The sequence below is a fragment of the Diabrotica undecimpunctata genome, chromosome 1, assembly GCF_040954645.1.
Source record: "Diabrotica undecimpunctata isolate CICGRU chromosome 1, icDiaUnde3, whole genome shotgun sequence".
NCBI classification, from domain to species: domain Eukaryota; kingdom Metazoa; phylum Arthropoda; class Insecta; order Coleoptera; family Chrysomelidae; genus Diabrotica; species Diabrotica undecimpunctata.
Window position 1 is genome coordinate 45,990,228 of NC_092803.1, and position 18,956 is coordinate 46,009,183.

At 34.7% G+C, this 18,956-nt stretch overlaps 1 protein-coding gene across 2 annotated transcripts in view; it reads right to left on the minus strand.

Moving 5' to 3' along the window:
• The window catches only part of LOC140438849 (sialin-like), a 69,479-nt gene that overhangs the window by 21,170 nt on the left and 29,353 nt on the right, over positions 1–18,956 (minus strand). For both annotated transcript variants that reach the window (XM_072528492.1, XM_072528496.1), the window contains exons 2-5: positions 17,711–17,895; positions 17,353–17,589; positions 3,361–3,457; positions 1,457–1,665 (exon numbers count right to left, since the gene is read on the minus strand). In XM_072528492.1, coding sequence (XP_072384593.1) covers positions 1,457–1,665; positions 3,361–3,457; positions 17,353–17,589; positions 17,711–17,895 — 728 coding nt within the window. The remainder of the gene's footprint in view (positions 1–1,456; positions 1,666–3,360; positions 3,458–17,352; positions 17,590–17,710; positions 17,896–18,956) is intronic.

Sequence of the window (18,956 nt, forward strand, 5' to 3'; positions counted from 1 at the left end):
AAAAGACGTCACTCATAAAACAGTACAATGTTGGTAGTCCTATATAAAGAGTAGCAATCGACATTGCACGTCCATTCCCAGAGACGAATGATGGAAATAAATATATCCTGGTAGTCATAGATTATTTCACGAAATGGACTGAGGCCTATGCGATACCAAATCAAGAAGCTGCTACCGTTGCAGAGGTACTTGTTAAATAATTCTTTAGCCGATTTGGCATTTCCTTAGAGATTTACTCCGACCAAGGCCGAAACTTCGAGTCAACCCTTTTCCAAAACATTTGTAAATTAATTGGTGTGAATAAGACCAGAACGACACCCCTGCATCCTCATCAGATGGAATGGTCTATTCAAAGTTGTATTAGAATCAAAGAGATTAGGACCAGCACATTCATTTATTCCTAATGGCCTACCGCTCGGCCGTAAATGAAACTACAGGCCAGACTTCAACCTGCCTGATGTTAGGCTGTGAAGTTCGTTTACCGTGCGACCTAAAGTTTGGCTTCAGACTTTCCGAAGAACATGGTGCAAGAGAATAATATGTCGACCACCTAAAGTTAAGAATAAACAACTTATTCAGCGACCCCCACGTCATCCCAGATCACGTCAGCGCATACCATTCCCGCGCATACTAGTAGTATAAAAGCAGCCACACAGGGTAAGACCGATCGACACTCGACACTGAGGAGTAGGCAGATTGAGACCTCAGTGTCGTTTGACGGTTCTTGTATTTATACAGAACGCGATACTGGTACGTCACGAGTGCGGGGAGTAGGCAGATTAAGACCCCGAACTCGTACGGAACCGTATCACTCTTGAACATGGCTTCAAAATGGGTGCCGAAACGTCGAGCATTAAATTCTCAACGCGGTTCTTCCCGAGAACTTAGTGATTTTCATTTATCTGACCGCGGAAATCTATCCAACATTTCATTCGCCATATATATATATATATATATATATATATATATATATATATATATATATATATATATATATATATATATATATATATATATATATTTATATGTATATATATATATATATATATATATATATATATATATATACATATAAATATATATATATATATATACATATAAATATATATATATATATATATATATATATATATACATATAAATATATATATATATATATATATATACATATAAATATATATATATATATATATATATATATATATATAATATATTATATATATATATATATATATATATATATATATATATATATATAATATATTATATATATATTTATATTTATATATAAAACCTTAACTATTGTTAACTAACGTTTCGGCTATTTGCTGTGTTCAATAAGTACTTTATTTTATAAACATTACATTATACCTTATTTTTATATAATTACGATTATCCTCTGACCTATAAACAATGACTTTATGAACATTTAAAAAAAAATAAAAATCATACATACTTTATTTTTGACTACTGTACCATGTTGAGATTCTTTTATATACGTAACCTCCTCTGGGGTGATCAATTTGTTAGTTTCAGGAGTATCTGTGACCACTAGGTAGAATCCTATACAGAAAACTACATTTTCTAAACTCACGACGTAAAATCCCCAATTCCATCCCAAATACGTTGTTATCAATCCCACTACTGGCCAAGTAACGCAGGTTCCTGGAATTAAGTCAAAAGAGAGTTATTAAAAACATGATTGAGTTATAGATTAATATAATATATAATATATATATATATATATATATATATATATATATATATATATATAAATTTACCTTAAAAATTCTATAGATGACGCTTCTAGTACAGAAAATTCTTTACTTTAACGCTTTTATATACTCATACGATTTAAAGTTGTTTAAAGCCATTTGTTTAAAAGACTCCAGCGATGAGTTTTATTTAACCAGCTTAAAACTAAAAGTATTCATATAATATATATATATATATATATATATATATATATATATATATATATATATATATATATATATATATATATTTGGAATCTCTTATAAAGTTGGATAAACGTTTAACTCTTTATAGATATACCGTGCCTAAGCTTTTCTCAACCGTTCTGTATTGTGCTTCTTTTCTTACTTCTATCAGGAACTTCTCTATTTCTCGTGTTGAGAATTTTTTTATTTCGGCATTTAACGTGCACTAAATCATGATAATTAAAATTTTGTAATTTGGATATCAACCAGTGTAATATTTAATATAAACATTTTTTGTTAGAGATAAAATAGACATTAGTGGTTTCTTTTTTAAAGTCTGTTATCTGTGCATTACATCTGGTCTGATAGTTTTTTTTATAAAATAAGTCGTTCAGTTTTATTTAAATCAATTAGACAAACACCATAGCCTCCTTACATATTATCTAAGGGGTAAGGATGGTCATCCCAAACATTTTTTTATATTTTTTTGGACAAAACTTTTTATTTTTATTTTATATGATGTGGCATTGAACAATACATACAACCCCTAATTTAAAAAAAAAAATTTACAGAGTTGTTAGTGTCACACTATTAGTTGTCACACTCATTCAAAGGGGCTTGACCGATTTTTATAAAATTTTATATGTATATTCGGTTGAGTATACTACTCTGAATTGGCTTCCAGAAAAATTATTTTTATTTAAATCGGTTGATACATAAATCAGAATGACGTAGTTAACTATCCTACAGAGATTTTGGATTCGATGGAATGGTCTGGACTCCCACCTAACAATTTGGAATTAAAAGTAGTATCAGTTGTCATAATGCTGCGTAACATTAACTAAGCTCGACTGTCCAATGGAATGGAACTGACTGTAAAAAGGCTACTGAATAATGTCATTGCGACAACGATCTTCGAGGAAAAATAAAAAGGGGAGGATGATTTCAACGAACGTACCATTTGATTTTAAACGTTTACAATTTCTCGTGCTTTTTTCTTCTGCAATGACAATGAATAAATCACAAAGACAAGACAACAGATGGAAGTTTGCGGAGTTAACATTTTTCATGTTTTGAGCATGGATAATTATTCGCGTGTCGGAAAACCGTTATCGTTATACATTTAATTAATGCAAAAAAAATAAAAATATTTTTATCAGAAAGCGTTAAATTGATTCTTGAACTTTTTTTATGCTTAGTATGTTTGAGTATTTTTTTTTTGTATTAATTTTTTAGACACATTATTTAATTTGATAAGGCGATACAAATTTTTTCGGGTCAGCTAGTAGGTGCTAGTAGTAGCTTTTAAGACTAGGTCTTTTCTTACAAGTCCATTTCTTGTCTCAAAATGTGAAACCATTTACTAATATTTTAGCAAAAACAATGTTTTTATGCAAATTAAAGTAATAAAATTATTTACCCAAAACGTTGCCCATGAGAGCACTTATAAATTTTCCTTTTTCTTGAGGAGGGGCCCAAAAAGCTATTAACATTTGAAGGGAAGGATAAACCAGTGCCTGAAAATAAATACATGTAGTATAAATTAAACAAAAACATATACAACTAGATAATACTAAATCTAGGTAATTGCTTAAGGCGGGTTGACACGATCCTAGTAAACTTGGTTAAAGTCTGCTTGGACATTGCGCGCAACACTTGGAAGCTACTTTGATCGTGTCACCTGTTTATCCAAGTACACTTGTATCAACAGGTTTTATCCAAGTTAAGCAGGACGCTGATCAACTTCCTTGGATCCAAGTAGTGTGGTATTGTAAAAAAAATCGAAAAAGAGAAGGAAATACAAAAAGAAAATGGACTGAAAGGGAGAGTGTTAGATTCATGGAGTTATACGAAGCTGAGGAAGCGTTATGGAATGTACGCATAAAGTAATATAAAAATAAGGACGCTAGAAGTGCGGCATTTTTTCTTCTTTATCCTTTTTTTCTGGGTTTCAAGCTCATGTATGAACATATTAGCAACCACTAGAACACCTTCCACAATCACTTCCGCTATCTTTACAATGGTATTTGACATCCAAGTCATTTAACCGTGGCAACCATCTTGTTGCATGTACACTTGTACAAGTCCACTTGGTCCAAGTTGGAATTAAAGCATTCTTGGATCGTGTCAACCCGCCTTAAAGCGTGCATTAACGAATTCTAGATCCTTTTAATTTTATCTACACAGGAAAACTTGGTTTTAAAAGTTTTAAAAAAGGAGTTAGTTGATAGTTGCAATAGATTATCAACTTTTATCAACTGAAATTTTACATAAAGTATAGGTAAATGTACGTAATATAAAAAATGTAGGAGTATAAGTAAAATAATTAAAAATAAGTATCTTTGTGACGTGAAAAAGAAAAATATTGCAATGCTTTTGTGAATGCTAATAAAATATTTGACATCATTAGCATAGTTTGCAGTATGTTTGTTTAAAAATACCAAAAGGAAAATAGTAAACTGTTTTTATAAAATTAAACAAACTTTAAATGCGAATCATAAACAAAAGTTAATTTAAAATATAAATTTAGACCATAAAGATTATTTGTTTTTGCAAGGTCGTCTTTTATGACATTGCAAAGAATGCGTTTTTTATATGAGTGGTTTGAAATGTGATTAACCGACTTGAAATACATTGTTTTAGCTCAGAGTCTAGCTCATTAAGGTTTTATTTTTAAGACAAACAACAACTATTATATTTCGGATAGACAGAGGTAGATCGAGCTAAAGTAGATATTGCCTACTTAAGCTCGATCTACCTCTGGTATCTTCATTCTAACACTTTCGCAGGTTTATGCAACTAAAAATTGAGCGATAGATATGTTCAATATTTTTGTTTGGTCTGCCTTTTCAGCGACCTTCTAGTACACTTTCAACTCTGCTAATTTTTATGCGTGGCATGTACTATTGCACCGGCAATAACGATAGCAAGTTGTTGATCTTTAATCTGACTATTGATGGGAAGTTCCAAGTTTTTCCATAGTGTAACAAATGGCAAATTGCAATGGCAATCGTAAATGGCAAATGGCAAAGTATTGTTGTCGTCAGTATTACCTTCTAACCCAGTATCAACATTTTTATTGTCTGATTTTTGTACCCCAACTGTGTAGGGAGATGGTTTTTATATCCCATGAAAAATTTAAAGTTACCACTTCCGTATAAATAATATTAATGCATGTCAATAAGGACGACTTTATACCTCGAATGGAATTCATCTCTCTAAATGGGTCCAAAATACTACAAAATGATATTTATTTTTATAGAGGTATATTTACCAAACGTCTACCTCAAAAAAGCATAAGTCATTCTTAACAACTCTGGGATGCCACAGAATTAAGTAATATTAACATAAACATTATTAAGGCAATTAAATGAACACACAGGCTCAAGTAAAAATAGACAATAAACTCTTAGAAAATATCAAAGTAACCAAGAGCCTAAAACAGAGTCATTGCGTCTCACCAACGCTTTTTAAAATATAAGTTGAACAAAGATTGAAGGTATGGAAAAGTAAATGTGAAGGAATGGGCATTTCACTAAATAACAATAAAACTATATATGTACACACTGAGCTTCGCAGATGATTAGATAGTGATGGCATAGCACCACGACGATCTGGAATACACTAAAAGGAAACTGATAGAAGAATAGAGTAAATAAAGACTAGAAGTAAACGTATATAAAAAAAAATATGCAAATATGATGAATGCGGGACATAACGGGACTTAATATTACAAAGTGGGAAACACATCATACCGTGGAAAAACTATAAATATCTAGGCTTTTAATATGAATGATGGCACCATGGATGCACAATATGATACAGAAACATAAAAGGTAGGAGAGAAATATCGATACTAAACATCGAGTCCTTTGGAGCAGACGATATCAAAAGCTAATAAACAAAAAATATATAATACCATAATCCGGAGCATTATAGTTTAATGCAGTGAAGTCTGGCAAATACAAGCTAGAGCAGAACAAATGCTAAAAGCCACAGAAATTGACTTTTGGATAAGATCTGCAGGGAAGTACAAGAGAGAACGAATAACAAATGATCGTATCAGAGACCTATTAAAAGTAGACGTGTGTATCACACAATTACTTACTTACTTACATATACACAAAATCATTTAGCTAAAAATGGTACTTACATAGTGACAACTACTAGTAACTTTTTCTTTTCGTTAATTAAATCTTACAATTGTCTTCGTTAAATTTTGTTTTTATAACTACCAAATCTCCCATTTTGATTGTAGTGTCGCTACATCCTATATATCTGGCCATACGTATACCCCTCTATTTACTATGTATTTTTACTGACCACAGGTTTAATATCTATAAAATTTGCTTAGCAATGTAAAGCCAGAATCAGACAGCTTGTGGAATGGTGCCCATCGCTAGTTCACGTAGTCAAACATATATTTATGCGAAAATGGTTGCGTTTCGATTTAATTTGAGCTTCTTACCACTCCCTGACACGTGTTTCTGGGTCTTCCCGTCATCAGAGAGAGCTTGTAAGAAAACTCAAACTAAACCAAAACGCACCGGCTACTCGGCAATTATAGACAAAATAATTACCAGAGTATGCTACTAGAGACATCTAGTGATGAAAGATGAAGTTAAATGTGTCGATAGCAATTAAAGTAAATTGTATACTCACGCTTAATCAAGCCATTAAGAGCGATGCTGGGAATATTTATATTCCACTAAGCATCAACAATTTACCCATGTAAATTACTATCTTTCTTGTACTCATTGCGTCGAGTAAGGACGATAAATATGCGAAAATGGTTGCGTTTCGATTTAATTTGAGCTTCTTACCACTCCCTGACACGTGTTTCTGGGTCTTCCCGTCATCAGAGAGAGCTTGTAAGAAAACTCAAACTAAACCAAAACGCACCGGCTACTCGGCAATTATAGGCAAAATAATTACCAGAGTATGCTACTAGAGACATCTAGTGATGAAAGATGAAGTTAAATGTGTCGATAGCAATTAAAGTAAATTGTATACTCACGCTTAATCAAGCCATTAAGAGCGATGCTGGGAATATTTATATTCCACTAAGCATCAACAATTTACCCATGTAAATTACTATCTTTCTTGTACTCATTGCGTCGAGTAAGGACGATAAATATGCGAAAATGGTTGCGTTTCGATTTAATTTGAGCTTCTTACCACTCCCTGACACGTGTTTCTGGGTCTTCCCGTCATCAGAGAGAGCTTGTAAGAAAACTCAAACTAAACCAAAACGCACCGGCTACTCGGCAATTATAGACAAAATAATTACCAGAGTATGCTACTAGAGACATCTAGTGATGAAAGATGAAGTTAAATGTGTCGATAGCAATTAAAGTAAATTGTATACTCACGCTTTATCAAGCCATTAAGAGCGATGCTGGGAATATTTATATTCCACTAAGCATCAACAATTTACCCATGTAAATTACTATCTTTCTTGTACTCATTGCGTCGAGTAAGGACGATAAATATGCGAAAATGGTTGCGTTTCGATTTAATTTGAGCTTCTTACCACTCCCTGACACGTGTTTCTGGGTCTTCCCGTCATCAGAGAGAGCTTGTAAGAAAACTCAAACTAAACCAAAACGCACCGGCTACTCGGCAATTATAGACAAAATAATTACCAGAGTATGCTACTAGAGACATCTAGTGATGAAAGATGAAGTTAAATGTATCGATAGCAATTAAAGTAAATTGTATACTCACGCATAATCAAGCCATTAAGAGCGATGCTGGGAATATTTATATTCCACTAAGCATTAACAATTTACCCATGTAAATTACTATCTTTCTTGTACTCATTGCGTATTTCGCATATTTATCGTCCTTACTCGACGCAATGAGTACAAGAAAGATAGTAATTTACATGGGTAAATTGTTGATGCTTAGTGGAATATAAATATTCCCAGTATCGCTCTTAATGGCTTGATTAAGCGTGAGTATACAATTTACTTTAATTGCTATCGACACATTTAACTTCATCTTTCATCACTAGATGTCTCTAGTAGCATACTCTGGTAATTATTTTGTCTATAATTGCCGAGTAGCCGGTGCGTTTTGGTTTAGTTTGAGTTTTCTTACAAGCTCTCTCTGATGACGGGAAGACCCAGAAACACGTGTCAGGGAGTGGTAAGAAGCTCAAATTAAATCGAAACGCAACCATTTTCGCATATTTATCGTCCTTACTCGACGCAATGAGTACAAGAAAGATAGTAATTTACATGGGTAAATTGTTGATGCTTAGTGGAATATAAATATTCCCAGCATCGCTCTTAATGGCTTGATTAAGCGTGAGTATACAATTTACTTTAATTGCTATCGACACATTTAACTTCATCTTTCATCACTAGATGTCTCTAGTAGCATACTCTGGTAATTATTTTGTCTATAATTGCCGAGTAGCCGGTGCGTTTTGGTTTAGTTTGACATAGAATGGAATCAGGTTGTATTAGAAACTAATCAATTTGAAAATGTAGGTATTAAAGTAGGTACTACTAATATTTTTTCTATTTACAGGAAGAAGGGAGAAAATCCAGCTCTTGAAGAATTAGATACCATGCTTAACTCAGCAACAACCGTAGTGCTAGCCGGAGATTTCAACGCTCAACATACATCATGGGGATGCAACTCGGATACAAGACATGGAACAATAATACTAAGGTACTGTGAAGACAGAAACAAGATGTTATTCGCACCAGACGAACCGACAAGAATCAACCCTATTAGAGGACAAAACAACTCAACGTTGGACTTTTTCATCACTAAAGAAGTTATTATGGAAGATGTCAGGACCAACTTCGAATGCAGTTCGGATCACAAACCAGTTACAGGACGGATGACATCCAGAGTAGATCTTCCCACTATAGAACCAGTCGAAAGATGGCGTTGGAAGGATGCAAATTGGCCAAACTACAGAAGACAACTCAACCAAATCGAGATGAAGAGGGAATTCCAATCTACAGAAGAAGTCGAAAGAAAAATTGAAGAGATAACAAGAAAAATTCAACAAGCCATGGAAGACAACATACCAAAATCTATGACGAACAACAAAGGACTCATCATCCCAACCGAACTACAGGACCTAATAAAGGACAGAAATAAGGCCAGAAAAGCATTCCAGAGAACAAGAAGACAGGAATACAAGGAATACGGAGATACACTATCTGAAGAAATAAGGGTAAGACTAAGAAGTCTTACAGAAAACCAATGGCACAACAACATTAGAAAAGCTGAAGAAAATCAAGGAAATATATGGAAGATGCTGAAAGCCAAGAGAAGAGGAAAACAAAAGATGCCACAAATTATAGACAACGACGGAATACACTTTGAAACCCAAGAAAAAGTGGATGCAATAGCAAGAAAAATGGCAGCTACACATAGGCAGAATCAGGACATGTCAGACGCAAGAACAAGAGAAGAAGTCAACAATGAATACAACAGGATCAAAAGAAGAAATGAATTCCTAATAGAAGAAGAAGACTACACCAGCCCTAACGAAGTTTCCAAAATCATCAGGAAACTTAAAGGAAGCAGAGCACCAGGTCCTGAAGGAATTCACAACATCACCCTCAAGGAACTACCAAAGAAGATTATAGTACAACTGTACTATATCTTCAAATTCTGCCTAGAAAAAGGACATTTCCCTAACAACTGGAAACACGCCAAGATTATCCCACTACTAAAACCTAGGAAGGATGGAAGAAGACCAGAAAGTTACAGGCCAATATCTCTCCTCGAAACAATAGGAAAAATACTAGAAAAAATCATTTACAAAAGACTGGCGAAACATGCAGAAAGAAGAAGAATTATACAAGAAGAACAATTCGGATTCAGAAAAGGAAGGAATTGCGAACTTCAGCTAGCAAGAATTATCAGCGATACGAAGATAAGATTCAACAGAAAACAAAGGACAGGATTAGCTATACTGGATATAGAAAAAGCATACGATACGGTTTGGAAAAAGGCACTAATCTTCAAGATGGACAAAGCTGGTCTTCCTCATTACTTAATCAATATTTGTGATATGTATTTATCTAATAGAACTTTTCAAGTTTCAGCTGACCAAAAGATGTCAACGATACAAGAAATCCAGGAAGGGATGCCTCAGGGCAGTATTCTCTCACCCATCTTATACAATATTTTTGTTTCAGATCTACCAAATGATCCAAAAACCTCAACAGCACTTTACGCAGACGATACAGCAGTGTATGCAACCGGAAAAGATGACAGAAGAATAATCAGAAATATGGAAAACCACCTTGGAAAAATCACGGAGTTCACAGACAAATGGAAGATAAAAATCAACGCAGAGAAGACTCAATTCATCATTTTCACTCAAGAACATAACCCACCAGTACACGAAATCACAGTAGGAGGAAACAGGATCCAAGCAGGAGACGCAGTCAAATACCTAGGAGTTCACCTCGACAGAAAACTCAACTTCCGGTTGCATACACAAAAAACAAAGGTAAAAGCTAATGCTGCTAAAAAACTAATACTCCCCTATATTTTCAGGACCAGTCCACTAACGAAGGCCAAGAAGATCCAGTTGTACCAGGCCTACGTTAGATCGGTGATACTATATGCAGTCCCAGTTTGGAGTTCAATAGCGGAGACCAACTGGAGGAGACTTGAAGCCACAGAGACATCATGCTACCGAATCATAGACGGATCAACATGGGAAGAAAGAATATCCAATGCAACTATCAAAGAAAGGCTCCAGTACACACCACTGAGGGAGGTGGCTGAGAAAAGGACAAGATACTTCTTCCACCAGGCCACAAGAAGACTCCGAAAGACCAGGGACATCCTCGAGAAAAACAGGAACCAGAGGATATACAGAAGCACCCATAAGCTGATCGACCACCTGATCAGGGTCTAGCCGGATGGTTGCCGAAGAACAGCCAACCAGGAAAGTAGGTACGATGCCACAAAAAGTACCTACAGAAGAAGACGCCAGGATGCAACCAGCAGAAGTCCAGGAATCCGAGAGAAAAAATGACCAATATCAGGCGGTGCAAGAGCGGGACGTCGTGAAGAAGAAAATGAAATATAAACAATTTGAAATGTAGACTAATAATGGCAATAAACGTTTTTATTTTTATTTTTATTTTTATTTTTATATAATGTTTAGTTTGAGTTTTCTTACAAGCTCTCTCTGATGACGGGAAGACCCAGAAACACGTGTCAGGGAGTGGTAAGAAGCTCAAATTAAATCGAAACGCAACCATTTTCGCATATTTATCGTCCTTACTCGACGCAATGAGTACAAGAAAGATAGTAATTTACATGGGTAAATTGTTTATGCTTAGTGGAATATAAATATTCCCAGCATCGCTCTTAATGGCTTGATTAAGCGTGAGTATACAATTTACTTTAATTGCTATCGACACATTTAACTTCATCTTTCATCACTAGATGTCTCTAGTAGCATACTCTGGTAATTATTTTGTCTATAATTGCCGAGTAGCCGGTGCGTTTTGGTTTAGTTTGAGTTTTCTTACAAGCTCTCTCTGATGACGGGAAGACCCAGAAACACGTGTCAGGGAGTGGTAAGAAGCTCAAATTAAATCGAAACGCAACCATTTTCGCATATTTATCGTCCTTACTCGACGCAATGAGTACAAGAAAGATAGTAATTTACATGGGTAAATTGTTGATGCTTAGTGGAATATAAATATTCCCAGCATCGCTCTTAATGGCTTGATTAAGCGTGAGTATACAATTTACTTTAATTGCTATCGACACATTTAACTTCATCTTTCATCACTAGATGTCTCTAGTAGCATACTCTGGTAATTATTTTGCCTATAATTGCCGAGTAGCCGGTGCGTTTTGGTTTAGTTTGAGTTTTCTTACAAGCTCTCTCTGATGACGGAAAGACCCAGAAACACGTGTCAGGGAGTGGTAAGAAGCTCAAATTAAATCGAAACGCAACCATTTTCGCATATTTATCGTCCTTACTCGACGCAATGAGTACAAGAAAGATAGTAATTTACATGGGTAAATTGTTGATGCTTAGTGGAATATAAATATTCCCAGCATCGCTCTTAATGGCTTGATTAAGCGTGAGTATACAATTTACTTTAATTGCTATCGACACATTTAACTTCATCTAAACATATATTTATTGAAAAAGAGAGAGACCACAGATGGCACCTCATATTAGTGTGAAATTGATAAATATTTACTTTTTATTAACTACCGCAATAAATGTATCCCGCTGAGATTAAGGTTTAGGTTAGTTTTGTTCACCAGTGTTGCCGGTAAAAATTTTACTAAGTTGAGTAATTTATATAATGATAAAAGTTCCAACACAACTTCGTTGGACTAGTCCATAGTAAAATTACCACGACACTGACTGTACTTCTTCTAGCCACGTCCAAAAGGTTGGGTATGCAATGCATCAGCTTCCGATTGTCTTTGAACTGTGCATTTACCGACAAACAAGGTGACATCATCTGCGAGTCATAAATACATAGTTTTGTCCTATTTAAGGGATCGCAAACCACAAATATTGAGAAGAAAAACGGTATTCTACGGTATGTTGGTTTCCGTCTTTATATTTTGTCTTTTTATATTACGTATTTTTTATTTATCTTCGTCAATAAGAATACCACTTCATGTTCTGTAAGAACGCTCCTTAAAGTCAGTATCACAGTAACTCGTAAAATGGGACTCTTCGCTAGTTCACGTCGGCAAATATAAATAGAAAATATATACAGTGGAAAGAAAAGAGATCACGATTGTTTCTATATTAGTCTGAACTTGATAAATATTTACGTTTTGTTAAATTCCCCTATGAAGCGTTTCCTCTAGAGATCAGGATTTTGTCCACCAGTGTTTTCGGTAAAATTTTTAGTAAGTTGGGTAATTTATACAATATTAAAAATTCAAACACAACTTAGTTAGATCACTCCATAATAAAATTACCATGACACTGGCCGTCCTGTCTCTAGTAACGTTCGAAAGTTTGATGGGGTAAGTACGTGCTATAAATCAGCTTCCAATTCCCTTTGAACTGTGTTAATTTTTTGACAAACGGCGGAACTAGCGGCGCTGGATATAAATAGACAGTTTTAAGGAGCATTCTGACAGAATGTGGAGAGGCGTTCTTCATCCACGAAGAAAAACAGAAAATCCGTAATAGAAAAAGACAAAATATAAAGACGGAAACCAACACACCGTGTAATACCGTTTTTTCTTAATATTTGTGGTTTACGATCGTTTAAATAGTACAAAACTGTGTATTTATGGCTTGCGCGTGATGTTCCCTTATTTGTCGGTAAATCGACACAGTCCAAAGATAATCGAAAGCTTATGCACAGCATATCCAACGTTTCGGACGCGGCTAGAGGAGGTACGGTCAGTGTTGTGCTAATTTTACCATGGAGTGGTCTAACGAAGTTGTGTTAGAATTTTTATCATTGTATAAATTACCCAACTTAGTAAATTGTTTTTTTTCTCGGGGGAACCTGTAACCCTAGAGAGCGCGCCCCAGGTGGCGGATACGGGAATGCCCTCAACGGCCTGTTTGCAGCTAGGCCGGCGGATAGGTGGGAAATAAAATACCACCCGCGGACCAACAGGTGGGGTAGATAGGACTCCTAAGCCGTATAGAAGGCAACTGATCTAAGAGAAGGATACTCTGATTTAACACCCTGGTACTCCAAGTTGGGGGTTGAGGCATCGGGCCAACTCCTCGATACTCGGAAAAAATTATCAAAGGTTAAAAATTTCAGCAAAAAGCCTTGGAATTCGGACGTAATAAACTATAAACGAAATTCGCAAAGAAAATTAATTATGAATTTGGGTGCTTGAAACATACAAGGAATAAGGACAAAACAGGAGGAGGTCTTCCGTGAACTGAGTAAAATGAAACTAGACATCTGTGTATTAACTGAAGTAAAGAAAAAAGAAAGAGGAAATGAAAAGATAAACGAATACCTGCATTTCTATAGTGGCGTAGAAAAGAGCGAACAAGCTAAAAGGGGAGTGTCTATAGCAATACATTAGAAACTGAAAAAAAATATTAAATCATGGCAAGAAATAGATGAAAGAATTATTCTCATGGAAATTAAGATAAATGGCCATGAAATAGTGGTAATTGGAACATATGCACCGACGGATGACTCAAGGGTTGACAGCAAGGAAGAGTACTTTAACAAGTTTACAACTGTTCTAGCCACAATTAATAAGAAGAAAGAAATTTGGATTTTAGGTGATCTTAATGCAAGAACTCGAAAGAGATCCAACAGTGAAATAATAGGGAGATATGGAGAAGACATTCTGAACGACAATGGTCAAAGATTAATAGATTTTTGAGAGGCACATTCTTTGAAAATATTAAATGGTTTCTTCCCTCATAAGAATATACACAAATTTACATGGACGCAGCCTACCAGGAATTTAAAATCAATAATTGACTATTTCATTCAGCGTAAAGATTCTAAACTAAAAACGAAGGACGTGAAGGTGTTTAGAGGGCCAGAATGTGGAAGTGACCACCATATGATTATTGCAAAAGTAATGGTGACATTTATGAGATAACAATTAAGTCACAAAAATGATGAAGTAACAGACATAAGAACAACCATAGAAAACATAAAATATAACCTGGAAAGCTTTAAACAAGATTCGACAAAGTTCTTATATAAAATTAGAATAGCTCAGAAAATAAAAAATATAGAAACAAAGGACTTAGACCCTGAAAGTCTGTATGAGGTAATTAAAAAATATATTCATGAAGCGGCAAATGAAGCACTGGGAAAAGTTGAAAATCGGAAAAAAGGAAAACCTGAATGGTTGTCAACGGAACTAGAAGAGAAAGTTCTCAAGAAAAAACAAGCATATCACATATGGCTTCAATCCAAAGATCCTCAAGACAGAGAAATATACGCTAAATGGAATAGAGAAGTTAAAAAAGACGTAGATAAGGCGAAAAATATAAACTGGGAGGCTAAGTGTGATGAACTGGACAGATTTATGGGTGAAACAAAAGTGGCACAAGCTTGGAAACTATTAAAGCAGTTTAGGAAAAATGCGAAAAATGAAGACAACATTTCTCTCATAAAGTTACATGAATGGGAAGAATATTATACGAAACTGCTGAAAGAGGATAGAGTAGGGTACAGATGATAAAAGATAAGGGAATTAATAGACAACAGAGACGAAAGACAGGAAATCCCTATAATAACATTATCTGAATTGACGGAAACCTTAAAAGAGGTTAAAAACGGAACAGCCGCAGGGCCTGGAGACATTCCCATAGAGCTGGTTAAATATGGGCCGACTGCACTTTTAGAATTAATAGTAGACCTTTTCAATAAATGTATGTGTGGAGACCAGGAAATTCCTAAAGATTGGAATAAATCTTATATAAGTTCCATATATAAGAGAGGGAATAAAAGAGACTGTTCCAATTATAGAGGTATTAGTGTGACGAGCTCTGTGGGCCGGTTGTACGGCAGAATATTAAAGAAGAAGGTTGAAAGACAGATACAAGATATTGAAGAACAAAGCGGCTTTCGCACCAGGAGATCCTGCCTTGATAATATATTTATCCTACGACAAATAATTGAAAAGCGTGTCGAAAGAAGTAGAGAGACCCATTTGGTATTTATAGACCTTGAGAAAGCATATGATAGTGTCCCGTTAAAGAAAATGTTTGAGGTCCTCGAAAGGTCCGGATTGGATTCGAGGTATATCCGAGCGATATATAAATTGTACGAAAATGCAGTTAGTTGTGTAAAAATTGGAACCAGAACCTCAAATGAATTTAAAGTCACTAAAGGCCTAAAGCAAGAATGCTGTTTGTCACCGACACTCTTTAAAATATACGTCCAAGAAGCATTGAGGAATTGGAGAAATAAATGTAGATTTATGGGCATCGAAGTGGGACAAGAAACTCTGTATACATTGTTGTTTGCAGATGATCAGGTGGTGGTTGCAACCGATGAGGAAGATATAAATTATATGAATTGAAAATTATTTAAGGAATATGCCAAATGGGGGCTTACTGTAAACATAAGCAAAACAGAATATTTAAAAATTGGAGGAAATACCAGATCTGAGGCTTGAAAACGCAGTCATAAAAGGCTGCAACCAGTATAAATATCTAGAAAGCATCATATCAGCAGATGGCAGAGTTAAGATAGATGTACAAAACCGAATAACCCAAGAGAAAAAATGCATCCGAATACTGAATTCATTACTGTGGTCTAATAAAATAAAGATGCATACCAAACTTCGCGTATACAGAGCAATTGTAGAACCAATTACCACATATGGTGCCGAATGTTGGACGATGACAAAGAATGAACGAGATAAAGTAGACGTTGTGGAAATGGATTATCTTAGAAGGTCATGTCGAGTATCAAGAATGGAAAGAATCAGGAATGAGGAAATACGAAACCGTACAGGAATTAGAGATACTCTTTCAGATAGAATATAAGGAAGGCAATTACAATGGTATGGTCACGTGATGAGAATGGAGGAGGGGCGGTGGCCAAAGAAATGTATGTTCCGCCAGAAAGAAGAAAAAGGGGAAGACCACCAAATTCCTGGAGAAGAGAAATTACAAAAACAATGCAATCTAGAGGCTTAGAAGAGGGAGATTGGAGAGATAGGAAAAGATGGAGGCTGAAATGCAGGAAGGGCAATCGCCGTAGGACCCCCGTTATATGATGATGATGATGAGTAAAATTTTTACCGACAACACTGGTCTACAAAACTAACCTAAACCCTGATCTTGAAGAGGCATGTCTTACTGCGGTAGTTATCAAAAAGTAATTAATTATTAATTTCATATACTAACATAAGGTGCCATCCGTGGTTTCTCTCTTTTTCACTGAATATAATATTTTGTTCCTTTTTGCCGACGTGAACTAAGTCGATCTTCTTAAGACGAATCTTAAGAAGTCATCTAACCCATCCCGTCCCAATTTTATTTAAACTACTATTACTATTTGACCAGGATAAAGTTTACTATCAATACGTGGTTCTGAATTTTACTCCTATCGATTTTACAACAGTTTTCTCTCAATATCATTTGATATTAGGAATCTGAAAATTTCTTAATTTTTGCCATCACTAAGTTTTCAGTGAATTATTTGTTTTAAGTAACGTCTTTTTCTGCTTAACTGCTTCCATACCGCTATATGTTAGATAATAACTACCAGTATGTTAAATATTAAGGTGTATTACAAACTACTTAGTTGCAACTTACACAACAATACGCAAACAACGTAAATCACACTCAACTAAACTATTATACTGACCTTTGACTTTGACCTCCATAAATAATACGGAGACAATGCTTAATTTACGTTGAAATAAGAGAATCGCATCATCTTCGTGACAACAAGACAGTAAAACTTAGTTTCTAACTTACCCCGCCCATTCCTAGTACCAATCGACAGAAGAAGAGAACGCCCCAATGCCAGCCAGCCGCAAAAACGCTAAGAGTATTCATTACTGTAGCTACTACATGGACTAACAAAATAACTTTTAGAGGGCCAAAATATTCAGCTATCAATCCAGCAAACAGGTTGGTGATAATGTAGCCGTAGAAGTAAGCTCCCAGAAGTGTTCCTTGAACTCTTTCATCCCAGTCGTATCTAGGTCCATACTAAAAATAAAAAAAATTGTAAAAGAAGTTTTTTTATTTCAAGCAAGTCCTATTTTGTCTAATATATCAACATTTAACAAAAAGGGTACTGTTTTGATGACATTTATAGAATCATACTTACATCAGGTAATTCATGTGATGAATCCCCGCTATTTCCTGTACCTTCTTTTAGTTTGCAATAGGGTATTCCTTTGGTTTTTCCTTTGGTCATCGACACTATGCTTACTGACAAATTTACCCTGGTGGTATAGCAGGTAAATGTTGTTAGGAATACCATACATGCTATCCAAAATCTTATTGGTATTTCTATAAATAAAAATCAAAATTAATAATGCATTAATGTTAAATAATTAATAATAATTATAGACATACATTAGATATAGTGTAGAGTATATATAATAGGAAAGAGAAATGGGCAGCGATGGTGGAATAAGGAGGTAAAAATAAAAATAAAAATAAAAGAAACTATGGAAAGAATACATTCAAGATATATTATAACATGCAACTAGAATATAAAAGATACGAAATACAGAGAATAAAAGTTAAAGAAATAATCAAAAATGAAAAAAGAAAAGCTTGGACAAGTTCGAAGAAACAATGGAAAAAAAACAGTAAATAAAATGTGAAATTGTTTTATAGAACACTGAAAAACCTACGAAGCATAAAAAAATAAGCTAAAACAAAGAATGAGAGAACAGTATTAAGCGTTTACTAGAATATAATTGAAATATGGAAAGAACATCTTGAACAACGGTTGAACGAAGAGCAAGGAAAAGAAAAGGAAGATAAAAATAACCTAATTGAAAAGCAAAGGAAAACACTAAAAAAACATGAGCTATACAGGAAAAAGAACTAGAGAAAGCAATAGGAAATATAAAGTCTGGGAAAGGTCCTGAGAGCACTGAAGTTAGTCCAGAAATGGTAAAATATATAGAAGCAAAAGCAAAGAAAATATATTATTATACATCCTAAATCTAATAAAAGGAAAAAATATTGCATACAGAATGGTCAAATGCAATCATTGTACTCGTGCACAAGAAGAGAAACACAATATACTGACAGAACTATAGATTCACATACCTATTATGTGTATAGCAAAACTATAAGAAATAATAATAAAAAAGAAAAATCAGGATAGAAATAAAATATAAACTAGAGTACGTGCAAAGCGGATTCAGAAAAGGACAACATAAAAGACAATATATTCACTATGCAACAAGTAACACAAAAAGTCTTCTTCTTCTTCTTCGCGCGACTAGGATTACTCCTGTTAGTCTGCCTCTTATTTTGTTTCAGTCGTTGTTGACTGTACATTATCTTTCCTCCTTTTTGGCGGCCTTCCAACGGGTCTTCTGCTATGCGGCTTG